The sequence below is a fragment of the Eumetopias jubatus genome, unplaced genomic scaffold, assembly GCF_037043125.1.
Source record: "Eumetopias jubatus isolate StellerSeaLion01/CBP00866 unplaced genomic scaffold, mEumJub1_p1.0 scaffold_16, whole genome shotgun sequence".
Taxonomy (NCBI): domain Eukaryota; kingdom Metazoa; phylum Chordata; class Mammalia; order Carnivora; family Otariidae; genus Eumetopias; species Eumetopias jubatus.
The window spans coordinates 7,671,484-7,683,726 of NW_028274822.1; the positions used below are offsets into that span (position 1 = coordinate 7,671,484).

The window sequence follows — 12,243 nt, forward strand, 5'->3', positions numbered from 1 at the left end:
CTTTTATGAAAATCAGTTCTACATTAAGTTCACCCAAAGAAAATGGTGGCTAAGCTAAAGAAATCACAGATAAAACACTTTACCGAAGGAAAGTATAATTAACACAACAAAATTTCTATCACAGGAAACTATGATCATCTAGAATCTTTTCAATAATAGTTCTAGTCCCATAGGTCTTTTTATGTTATTCCAATTTGTACCAGAGCTTAATGACAGAAAAGGCAACAATTTCTAAATTGGTGGTATACACTGTTTTATGATTTTTTTTTCATGTAAGGCCATTTATTAAAATAGACAAACCACAAGATGAAAATGAAGGCAACAGAAAAATTCAACTTTTCACAACCAGAAAAAGCACAACCTCAAAAACAATTTAGAAATAAGTGTTGTAAAAGATATGTTGCAGATCTGCATTCCAATACCCAAGATTATGTCAAATCATAGTTCTAAATAAATCTTTCTGAAGTATGAGATTAAAAATCATTTTCAGTGTATGTGTAAATTCTGCGTTTTATCATACGGGTATGTTTATTCAACACGATCTTTGAACACGGGCCATTTAAAGAGACATAACAATATTCATTCTGTAAGTTTCATTCAACTTTACTTAGGGTTGAATACACATGAAATGTGCTTTTAATGCATAAAAATCACAGTGGATAGCAGCAAAGGACTTGGGGGGGGTGGTTAAGGAGAATCTGATAATTCACATTGTGATTATTCTGCACATTTATGAAAGATAATTCACACTTCCAAAACCTCAAGACTTCCCTTTTTAAAGAACCAAAATAAGCCCAAGACACCTTGCTGACACTTCCCCACCCCGAAACAAATTGATTACTTTTACACGTAAAACTGAAATAGTATGGCAGCAAAAGATTTTGATAGCAATGAAAGTTTGTAAACTGTATTTCAATCTCTTTTTCTTATTCCCAAAGTGCAAGATGCAGGGTTCTCATAATCTTTCAGTAGTGCTTCTCTTGTAAGTAATCCTTCATTTTGTTTGGCAAAGGCAGTTTCTGAATCAAGTCTATTCTGGTATACTGACGTATAACAAAGCGACACAGGTACTGCAAAGAACGCACCTGCATGAACCGTGATACGGGATTGGTCAGTCTGACCGGGTAAGTTGCAGATCCAGGCAACCGAGATCTTGAATAACAAAAAGCTCCATTTTCAGAGTCCCTGATTGAATGCTCAATTAGATCAACTATAGATGTATGTCCTTCCACATCCGGCTGTTCATAAAAGCTAAACCTACCATTGGAGTGTTCAATTCTCGTGTGAAGTGTTTTGCCATGGGAGCGAAAGCTCAAGCTCAAAAGGTAACGGTCATCAGAACTATCCCGAACAAGAAAAGAGCCATCTGGCACATTTGCTAGCTTCCCTTCTGCCTCCCAGCGTGTGATGGGTCCCCAGTACCATCCTTGTTTCGCGAGTTTTTTCAGCTCCTCTGTAAGGCTTGTCACCACCATGGGACCACTACTCTGCACGGAGTCATATACTCTTGCAACCCCAGGGGCAGAGTTAGGATCAAAATTCAAATGACAGCGCATACTTTCAGCCACGTGGGCATCTGTGCCGGTGAGCCCACTGAAGTTCCTTTGGATTTGATTGGTCTGCATTGGAGGTAGCAACGGTGAGAGTGGGGGTGCGTCGTCATGACTCGCTCTGGGGCTCTGCAACATGACTCCCGTGGTGCCAATCAACAAGCCATTCACCGCCTGATCCACAAAGATCTCCGGGGCCACCACTAGGTCCTGGTCTACCTGATTCTCATCTTCGGTGAAGGAGCTCCCTCCCACTGGCGGAGGGACCGCAGAGACTTCCATGGGAGAAGAATTGTCCAGACAATAGCTACGTGATCCTTCCAAAGGGTACATCCCCTCATCTAAAGGCACAGTATACTGAATGTAGTCCTGAGGCATAAGTCCGATAACTACAGGCACATGTTCATCAAGGTGAAGATGCAAGTCTCCATTCTGAGATTCCGAACTTTTGAGGGAATTACTCTGGTCCTGGCACACGGTTTCAGACTGCAGGTCGTGAAAATCCTTCCGAACACCATTCAGGGCCGGGCTCGGACTGGAAGAGTGAACCAAGGCTTTGACTCTCACCTCCATTTTGATGCACGTCTCCTCCGAGTTTGTAGGGCGCAGGGGCCACGGCGTGGGGCTGTAGTGATGGCTGCGGAGCGACGTGGACCTGATGGGCCGCTGAGCACGCACATCCTTGAAGACCAGGGGCGCCGAGGACGAGGAAAAGGTGTCGTCGTCGGCAGAGCCCCCGGAGGCCGCGCCGCCCTTGCCCTTCTGCTTCTGTTTCGCAGACAGCCGCCGTTTCAACGTACCCATGAGGCTTTCACTTTTTGATCGGCTTTTTCCACCTTTCTCGTCTTCGTTGTTGATATCACAGCTGGCCATATCTTTTCCATAGCAGCTACCAAATAAGGAATCGTCTTTTCCAAAATCGCTGGTGAGTGACGGTTGCTGGACTACCATGAAATCCGTTTCTTCTTTACTTTTATTCAAGTTGAAAGATTTTCGGAAGGTTTTAAGACTGATTTTCTTCATTATGACTAGTTACCTACTCTAAGAGGATCACGTTCTCTCTGGAATACTCCCCTCACACACCTGGTGAGGCTGCAATGCTGCATCTACGTACTGTTCCAGCTTCATACAACCTTTGGAGCCATTCTCTAAAAAATAAAACATAAAATTAAAAAAAAAGTCACATTACAAAATACTTCCACAGCAGTTTTATTTTATTTATTTGTTTTTAAAGATTTTATTTATTTATTTATTTGAGAGAGCGAGAATGAGAGAGAGAGAGCACATGAGAGGGGGGAGGGTCAGAGGGAGCAGCAGACTCCCCGCTGAGCAGGAAGCCCGATGTGGGACTCGATCCCGGGACTCCAGGATCATGACCTGAGCCGAAGGCAGTCGCTTAACCAACTGAGCCACTCAGGCGCCCTAGCAATTTTATTTTAATCAGTTTCAATCCTTTAGCTTCTGAACAAGGCCACGTGAGTGTGCCCGCAACAAGGTCAGCTCTGTTAGCGCAGGGGCGCGTCCATCCCCCACCCCCCCTACCCCCGGCACAGGAAGAGCTCACAGTCCACTATGTGGTCAGCGTCTGACAAACATCTCATAATGCCTAAAGAACAAACCCTAATCCTCCTCTTTCCTTTTTGCACCTTGCTTTTGAGCAAGAGTCCTGTTCTTGTCCTTCCTAACACAACTCCGCTAGACCGCCGCTCGGCTTCTGCACGAACTCGCGCTGTCCCTGGCCTGTCCCCAGCCGCCAGCCTGCATCACCAACAGCACACACCCAGTGAAGGTGACACCGATTCCAACTGGCAGAATAACCAGTCTGGCTGATGCCTCAACAGTTTATGCACACTTGCAAATATTTAAACATCTGTAAAAATCCATAAGAATCCCATCATCTGGGATAACCCGGAGAAAGTCCAGGGATGGCCTTTTATGCCTGTGAGTTCTGAGAGGAAGACTCTCCGGCTTCGCCCTCCCGGTGCCCGGCACAGCCTGAGACACACTCACCCCAGGGGCACACCCAGTGAAAGCCGGATTCGTCTAAGTGTCGGTCTCTTTTGAAGATGAGGATGAAGCAGATTTCCAGAATGATTATTTCTTCTTTTTTTTTTTTGTAGTTTCCCCTGGCAAATTTTTACTTCTGTATCTAAGAATGTATCTTCTAAACTATCTTGTACAACATTCCATCATTGAAAAGATAGGATTTTAATTCTGCAAAGACTTTCTGAATGTCATTTTATAGGGAAAAATTTTGGCCCCAGAAGTAATACTGACAACAGCTGTAACTGCTTTGCAAAGATCTTCTGTTTAAACTACACATAATGTTTTATTTCCTCTCTGTCCAAGCTCTGCAGTTTCTACAACCATCAAAGTATAATGCCCTAACAGGATGATTAGCTTGACTTGAGCAAAATGCTAATAAAACTAAGAGCAAGCTTCCAATCTCCCCACCCATCAGTTTAGCACCACTCTGTTTCTTGGCAAAAGACTATGGCTGTAAGCTTGATGACGCTCACGAATTCACTAGGCATTTCCTAAGTCCCTGCTACATACCCAGCACTGTATGGTCATATGCAGATTAATAAATCGTTTATGGCCTCATAATTGAGTAGCACAGAGAGATGTATGAATGGATAAATTATAAGACAAACCAATTAGTAATATACTGATGATAACACAGTGGGAACTGAGGGGAGAGATATCTTACAAACATTTACTTTACAGATAGATAGGATTTGGTTACTGTGCACATAAAATCTGCATGAATCATTTTTAATAAAAACCACTCACATCAGACAATCTATCAGGGGATCAGCAATAGCATCTCCATAAAGGAAAAAGGAATTTTAAAAAGTCTTACTGTCATGTACCATGTTTTCGAGCAAGTTGTAAAAAATAAAATGCATATAAGTACTTGGAGCGCCAGTTACTTTTAAACATATTAAGTTGTATATTAGATGAACTCACTATCCAAGTACCATTTTCTTCCACCTAAGCATAAACATGTAATATTTAAGTTATTAACAATTTTAATTTGTTTGACAAAAATATGGCCATTCATAAACATGAAATGGAGAATATAATGACAATACACTTTAGTTGGCAAGTCACCCCTTTTGGCAGACAGTATAGGTTTTGTAGCCAAAGAGAGATTCCAATATGGAATCTCTTCTGATAAGAATAACAATCCACACACTGGGGCTGTGATAGGTACATAAGTATAAAACCACCACGCAGAGGACTTTAGAGATTTTGTTAATATATGATTAAGATGAATTACGACCTGTCATTAGAAAGAGGCTGATATGAAATGCAAGTAAAGTAAAATAAGCTGTTCACTCGGGAATAACAATATGTGTAAAATTATGTTGAAATTTTAAAAGGTCAACAAGAGAAAAAAATCAATAGAAAGGAGCCAATATCCTGCGTGTCATGGAAATAATAAGTAAAAATGAACAAAATGGCTTTCTGGTAAAAATCAGCATAACGTGTTTGCATCACATGAGCCAAATCCATGGGCTTGTGGATGAGCAAGCCCTGGGCCCTGACCATGGCACCCCACACCTCCAACTATGTGACTGCTCCAACTACCACACTTAGCATTTCCATACTAATTATCATATCAACTTGCCTTTCTACAGAAATATTTTAAGGAAGGCAAACGTATGTATCTTCATGAAAATCTGTACATTTCATGTGCACATCCTAATGACAGTGTGAAGTTTTTTAAAAATGCCTTGAAGTCAGGCACCTGGGTGGCTCAGTTGGTTAAGCGACTGCCTTTGGCTCAGGTCATGATCCTGGAGTCCAGGGATCGAATCCCGCATCGGGCTCCCTGCTCGGCGGGGAGTCTGCTTCTCCTTCTGACCCCCCCCCTCATGTGCTCTCTCTCTCTCATTTTCTCTCTCTCAAATAAATAAATAAAATCTTTAAAAGAAAAATGCCTTGCAGTTATACATTCTGCTGCAACTAAATACTACTCCAGAGTAACATAAAATAATTCTGTAATACTACATATGTGAGTGCCATGGAAATATCTCCAGAAACCTTTGCAAAGAAACACTATCACACACAGAAGCAGGTCCGTGCATACATGGAAACCTGACACGTGACAGAAAGCAAACCGATGGCAAAGGACACAATTTAGTCCTCAGCATGAAGACAACTGGTCATACATCTGGAAAAATGAGAAAACTGGATGCCATACCTCACCCCAGCAGTGAAAATAAATTTATAAGTAGATTAAAATCTAACAGCGAAAATCTCATTTTAGTTAAAACAAAATATAAAGTATCTTTAAGACTTTGAGATAGGAATAAAAGGTCTTAATCAAGGCACAAAAAGGATAAAGAATAAAATCAGGGGTGCCTGGCTGGCTCAGTATGAAGAGCATGTGACTCTTGATCTTGGGGTTGTAAGTTTGAGCCCCATGTTGGGTGTAGAGATTACTTTAAAAAATAAAAACTTAAAAAAAAAACAATAAAACTTCAGTTCAAAAGATACCACAAAGGGACTGAGATGTCATCTGTCAAATTCTTTTGTGAAGCTAAGAAAAACAGGACAACCTAAGTATATTGAAAGGTCTATTAACTTCACTGAATCAAAGAGAACTTTTTTTTTTTTTAAGATTTTATTTATCTACTTGACAGAAAGAGCAAGCGGGGGGAGATGCAGGCAGAGGGAGAGGGAGAAGCAGGCTCCCCGCTGAGCAGGTAGACAGATGTGGGGTTCGATCCCAGGATCCCAGGATCCCAGGATCATGACCCCAGCAGAAAGCAGACACCTAATGACTAAGCCACCCAGGTGCCCCCAGAGAGAACTTTTAAGTACAATTCTTCATAGCAGTAGAAATTGCATTTATTTGTCTTAACAGGCTGAAATGGTGACCTGAAGACTAATAAAACCTCCCGTGTTAGTGATAATTTTCTGGCTCACTAGCACAATGAATCCAATTTTGTTCATAAAAGAACTGGGCATCAATTCACACAGAGATTAAGAAAACTTAATTACCAATAGCTATAAAACATAAAACTAAAGGATGCAAACATGAGACAAAACAAACATGTTCAGCCCCAGTAACAGGCATGTTGCAAAGAAAGTACTGTTTGCAATAATTATGGAAAATCAGCAAATTCTTGACAAACTAGGTCAATGGATCAACATCCAGAATGGCTTATATATGGTCTGTCTGGAGTGTCACTCCAATGTCTCTCAAACCCAAAAATGTAAATCACCCTAAAGCCTGACCCATAGGCTCAAGCCCAGTTAATTTTCTAAGAATGGTGTAAAGTGTTAGTTCAGTTTTGATCTTAATAACAAAGGCTTTTGTTTTCCTGCTTCTGTGCCTGCTTACGCTATTCCCTCCTCCTGATAAATGTCCTCTTTCTTTTTCCTAATCCACCTTTCAGATAATTCCTTAAGAAAATATTCTTCCTGAAATCTGTTCTGATCACCCAGCCAGAGGGGAGTTCTCTCTCCCTTCTCTGAACTCCAAATACTCAACCTGCACTTATTTAATAGTATGTCACATAGTGACGTAGAATTGCTTTTGCATATTCTATTCATATCTTATTCCCCAGATTGTAGTGCTTAAAGATAGAGACCATGTCTCATTCATTTTTATATTCCTAACCAGGAACTACCATGACATATTTAATGTATACTGCTTAAATTCTTTGATGCCAAATAAATATTCCTTGACTATTAAGTAAATGATAGGAATGACGGGATAGGGAAATCACACTGTACAAAACTGGCTAAATCTCCTCTTATCAAAATGGAGCAACTGACCTACAAAATCAAAAGTCATTATTACAAATGATGCAGGACTGGCAATTCCATCTAAAAAGGCCACATGGAAAAACACCTGCCGATCAGTGACAAGTTCTACCACACAGAATCTATGCCCACACTTTCACATGGCACGTGTCCCGTGTCCAGGCATGTAAAGGCTACTGAAGAAATTCTACCAAATAAATACTAGTCAAGAGAAAGAAGTAAAAATACTAAATGCCACCCCCCCCATTACTTACTTCCACATAGTTACAGAAGTACATCTAAAAATAAAAAAGTTTTGCTTTCTCAAAGTTCAGCATGGGTGAAAAACAGAGCATCCATGGCATTATCAATATATGAATCATGCTATCATCAGGAAATAAAAGTTGTACAAAGTATCTGAATCTTACAGTAGGTACTACAGACTTCCTTTCTGTTGTAAGCTACTTTTCATAAAGCTCTCTACAATCTTTCCCCCCCTCCATGTGTAAGATACTCTATCAGATCCAAGAGAACTTAAGCTGTTTGATACAAAACTAAGAAATGGTATCTGTGAGCTCCAAGAGAGGTCAAGGAAATGATAGGACAAAGCTGGACAGAGACAGTCCGATACAGTACCCTTTAGCAGTGAACTTTGAACATGACCAACAATTAAAAGCGGTCAGTCAGACTAGACTGTCAACAAAGAGACAGGGGAGGGTATATGGTGACTCCTAACTTAGCTTCCCAGCTGCACCCTAACTGCCTGATGTTAGGGTGTGGGTAAAATCCACAAGCAGGTCTTAGTGGCTCTGAGAAGCCCCTCAACTCAGACCAAACATTTTGTCCTTGTTCTTTTCATCACTGTCATCAGATCCTCAAAGGAGTCTTGACCCACAAAAGTCTGTCTTCAAAGAAAACCTTGTAAGTGGAAAGAACAGCCCCTGGTAGTAACATAGCCCAGTGGCTCATGCCACCACCGTGGTCACTATTTTGGGAGAGGCTGTCTGGGCAGCACAGACAGGAAACAAGTAAACCAAGGAAGACTTGATAATTAGTAACTGTGATAGACACCATGAAGGAAGCAAGCAGAGAATACCGGAGGTTCCTACTCTACATTCCAGAAACACTGAAGACCCCTCCAAGGCCTCTCTGACAAGCCAATATTTAGGCCAAGGCCAGTCATGCAAAGGAAGGCTGAGGGGAAAGAACAATTTTCTGGACTGAGGGAAGGGCAAGCTCTGGGCCGAGGTGGGAAGTGCAGATGCAAACAGAGAAGCCAGTTGTGCCCCAAGCGTATGGTGTGAAGAGGAGTGGGGCATAAGACCGCACATCAAGGTATCTGGGTCTAAGCGCGTTCAGAGGGATGAAAAGGTTTTTGGGGCGCCTGGGTGGCTCAGTCAGTTAAGGGCCTGACTCTTGATTCTGGTTCAGGTCACGATCTCAGGGTTGTGAGACTGAGCCCCAAAGTGCGGCTCCATGCTCAGCAGGAAGTCTGCTTAAGATTCTCTCTCTCCCTCTTTGCCCTCCCCCCACTATGTGTACGTGCATGCACTCTTTCTAAAATGAAAGAAATCTTTTTAAAAAAGAATAAAAAGGTTTCAAATTATCAACATGTTCTAGTTAAAATATGCATTTCCCAGTTTTGAGACCACATATCATCCTCTTCAACATACATACACATACAAGCCCAGCAGGGCTGTAACTTGGATGGCAAAAACAAAGTCAAAAACAAAACCCAGGGGTCTCCAATTTCCTTACCCAAAAATAGATGAGTAGTTTCTTCATAAAATGTAAGATATTAAAACAATCACTTAGAACTACTTGTAGCTCTAGGAGAGGACTATCCAAGTTTCCCCGGTAGACTACACACCTCTTCAATTTTTCAACAATGGTTGGGTTGAGAGAATTTCAGGTTCAACATATGAACACTAGAGAGAGTCAAACATAAATCAACTGCATGCAAAGGTTTTATTAATATCTAATTTCCATTTACAAGTCATTCTTGATAATGTCCCACTTTATGATGTAGTTTTAGTGACAGTAACATTCAACCTCATTAAAAATTGTTAATTGGTTGAAATATGATCTCTGACAGGAAACACTTAGAGCTGCAAATGCTGCTGGGTGCTCAGTTACGAATATACTAGTCATTATGTTAGAAACCTGTGTACGTGCATGCGTGAAGGTGTACAGACACAGATAATACAGTAGAAATACATATAGATTCATCTTGGGGTTGGGTGGAAAACATCGGGAGGACATGCCACATACTGTAAGCCTAAGCTTTAAAGACCCATAATAAGCTAAGTTTTGAAAAGTAGGTACAGAAGCTGAAGAAAGCTCCAGAACATGATGTGGAAAGCAGGCCTGAATAAGAAAGAGCACGGTGGAGGATCAGGGCAGCCTGTATGGAGGCAATATACTTTAATCTGTCCACAGACACTCTGCTCTTTCTGGAATCCAACTGACAAAACTACGAGAAGAGTAAAACCCCAAATGTTTTCCACTTGCCTCCATAAAATGCACAAGTCTTTACAGTGGTAAGGCCCGACATAATGCGACTCTCCCATTCTTACACTTGCCTCTCCTCCACCTGATGCTCTGAGAATACCCCCAATGTGCTGCCATTTAGGGCATTGGTGCTTCTGCAAATACCACACAGCTAACCCCTCACTTCCGTCAAGTCTTTGCTCAGCTGTCACCTTCTCTGAGAGACCTGCCCTGACCAGGCCTGTGAACTGCCATGCAAACCTTCTTGCTGTGTCGTGTTACTTTTTTTTCTAGCATACGATAACATTTCTCATTTATTATGCTGTCTTTCTCCCCCTCCAGGAGTTAAAGAACATAAGCTTCACAAAAGTAGGGATTTTAACTCCGCATTATCCACTGATGCCTCCCAAGAGTCTAGGACCATACCAAGGGTGTAGGAGGTGCTCACTAATTATGAGTAAATCAACTTTAGGCACGCAAACCTCATCAGGTATGGTTATCAGATACCCTGCCCACCTTCACCTCCCACACTCCCTACCTCAAGCCGTAATTTGCCATTATTTACGATAAAGTTACTAAACTCCTGAACATGGTATGGCTGTTCTTTACTTGATTTCTGCTCCAGTCACACTGAAAGCGTTCGTATTCATCATATTCTCACTCAACACAGAACTTTTAACATACTGCCCCTGTGATTTGAAATTTTTTTTTTCATTTTCCTCTCAACTAATTCCTTCACACCTCAGCTTATCCATCAATTCCTCAAGGAACCACATTCTGCTCAGGACCTCAGAATACTGCATACCTCTCCTGCCTAGAATTTTCATCTGGGATGTGTAATCAGATCTGTCTGTATTAACTGTGTGATTAATGACTCTCACCCCAGCAGACTATCTACACTGTACATCAAAGTACATGTCAATTTTTTTTTTGGACATTTTTATTCCCAGCACCTAGTACATACCTGGCCCAAAAAAGGCACTCAATAAAAATGTGCTGAGGGAACACAACAGTGAAATGAAAGAGAAGGCTGCTCCACGGTGAGAGGCAACATGATGTATACAACTGCCTCAGCAGCAGAACTGGTAACTGATTCTGAGGAGATACGTATTCACATTTAAATCAACCTCACTAAACTTAGGGTTCAAATGGCTCTGCTTCCCATTACTGCAACCCTTTTGTAGAAAAATGAGACTGACAACCAGAACAAAAGTACTTGGTAATTATCTACTTGATAATTATTCCATTTTCAACTACCAATCCATATGCAACTCAACATTAACATTAAATAAACAAAAACCAATCCTAGACATTAAAAAACTATAAAAAGTTCTATTAGGCCATATGGCCTTTTATCTCTTCCCTTCATCTTCTAGGAAAAGATCACTCTGGAAGCTTTAAGAGTATCTGTTTTTCTGTTTGCACTTCCAAAAATATATGCCATCTTTTTATAGGATTACCATCTGTCTCATCATGCCTAAGTAAATGTTCTGAATTAGTTTTACTGCTTTTCTAATTGTAAAATTTTAAGTTTATACGTATACTTGAAAATGTGTATAAAGGTTCAAGGGAAAAGGTTTTAGTCATGAACACTTTATTCATATGAAGATAACATCTTCAAACAATTTCCCAGCCTCTTTTTTAAGGAATGATTGGAGACAGTCATGCCTGACATTAAAACACCTAATGAAAACATCCAAAATACAACATCAACTACTTAACATTCAACAAGTCAAACAGCTTTATTATTGCCAGTTTACAAGGGAGGAAACCAGGTCTCAGAGAAATTAAAACTTGCCCAACAAAGTTAAGTAATTTGTCGCAAGGAGAGCACAGATGTGGAATCTGAACGTGGATGCTACACCAAAGCCTAATTTCTTCCCCGGTCACCGGCTGCCATGCAGTCATCCTGCTGCTAAATCAGTGGTTCCCCACTTTCTGGTCTGGGGACCTCTTCATCCTCTTACAAATTACTTAAGACAACCCAAACCTCTGTCTATGTGGGTTTTATCTACCGAAACGTACCCTGCTAGAAATTAAAACTGAGACTTTAAAATATTTCTTTTTTTTAAGACTTTGACACAGAGAGAGAGAGAGAGCGAGAGAGGGAACACAAGCAGCGGGAGTGGGAGAGGGAGAGGCAGGCTTCCCGCTGAGCAGGGAGCCCGATGATGCGGGGCTCCATCCCAGGACACTGGGATCATGACCTGAGCCGAAGACAGACGCTTAACAACTGAGCCACCCAGGCGCCCCTATTTATTCATTTTTCAATGACAATATACTCATTACATGTTAACATAAATAACATTTTCCTGAAAAATAAATATATTTACCCAAACAATAAAAATTCAGTGAGACAAGTGGCACGGTTTTACTTTACTGTAAATCGTTTTTCTGACTAAAGACAGCTGAACTCTCATGTTTCCATCTGCATTCAATCTGT

At 41.1% G+C, this 12,243-nt stretch overlaps 1 protein-coding gene across 1 annotated transcript in view; it reads right to left on the reverse strand.

Annotated features, from left to right (window-relative positions):
- Positions 1 to 346: 346 nt before the first annotated feature.
- Positions 347 to 12,243, reverse strand: part of SOCS6 (suppressor of cytokine signaling 6) — a 36,109-nt gene continuing 24,212 nt past the window's right edge. The window contains exon 3 of the mRNA XM_088019490.1: positions 347 to 2,698. Within this exon, the coding sequence (XP_087875616.1) occupies positions 966 to 2,573 (1,608 nt within the window). The 5' untranslated portion in view covers positions 2,574 to 2,698 and the 3' untranslated portion in view covers positions 347 to 965. The remainder of the gene's footprint in view (positions 2,699 to 12,243) is intronic.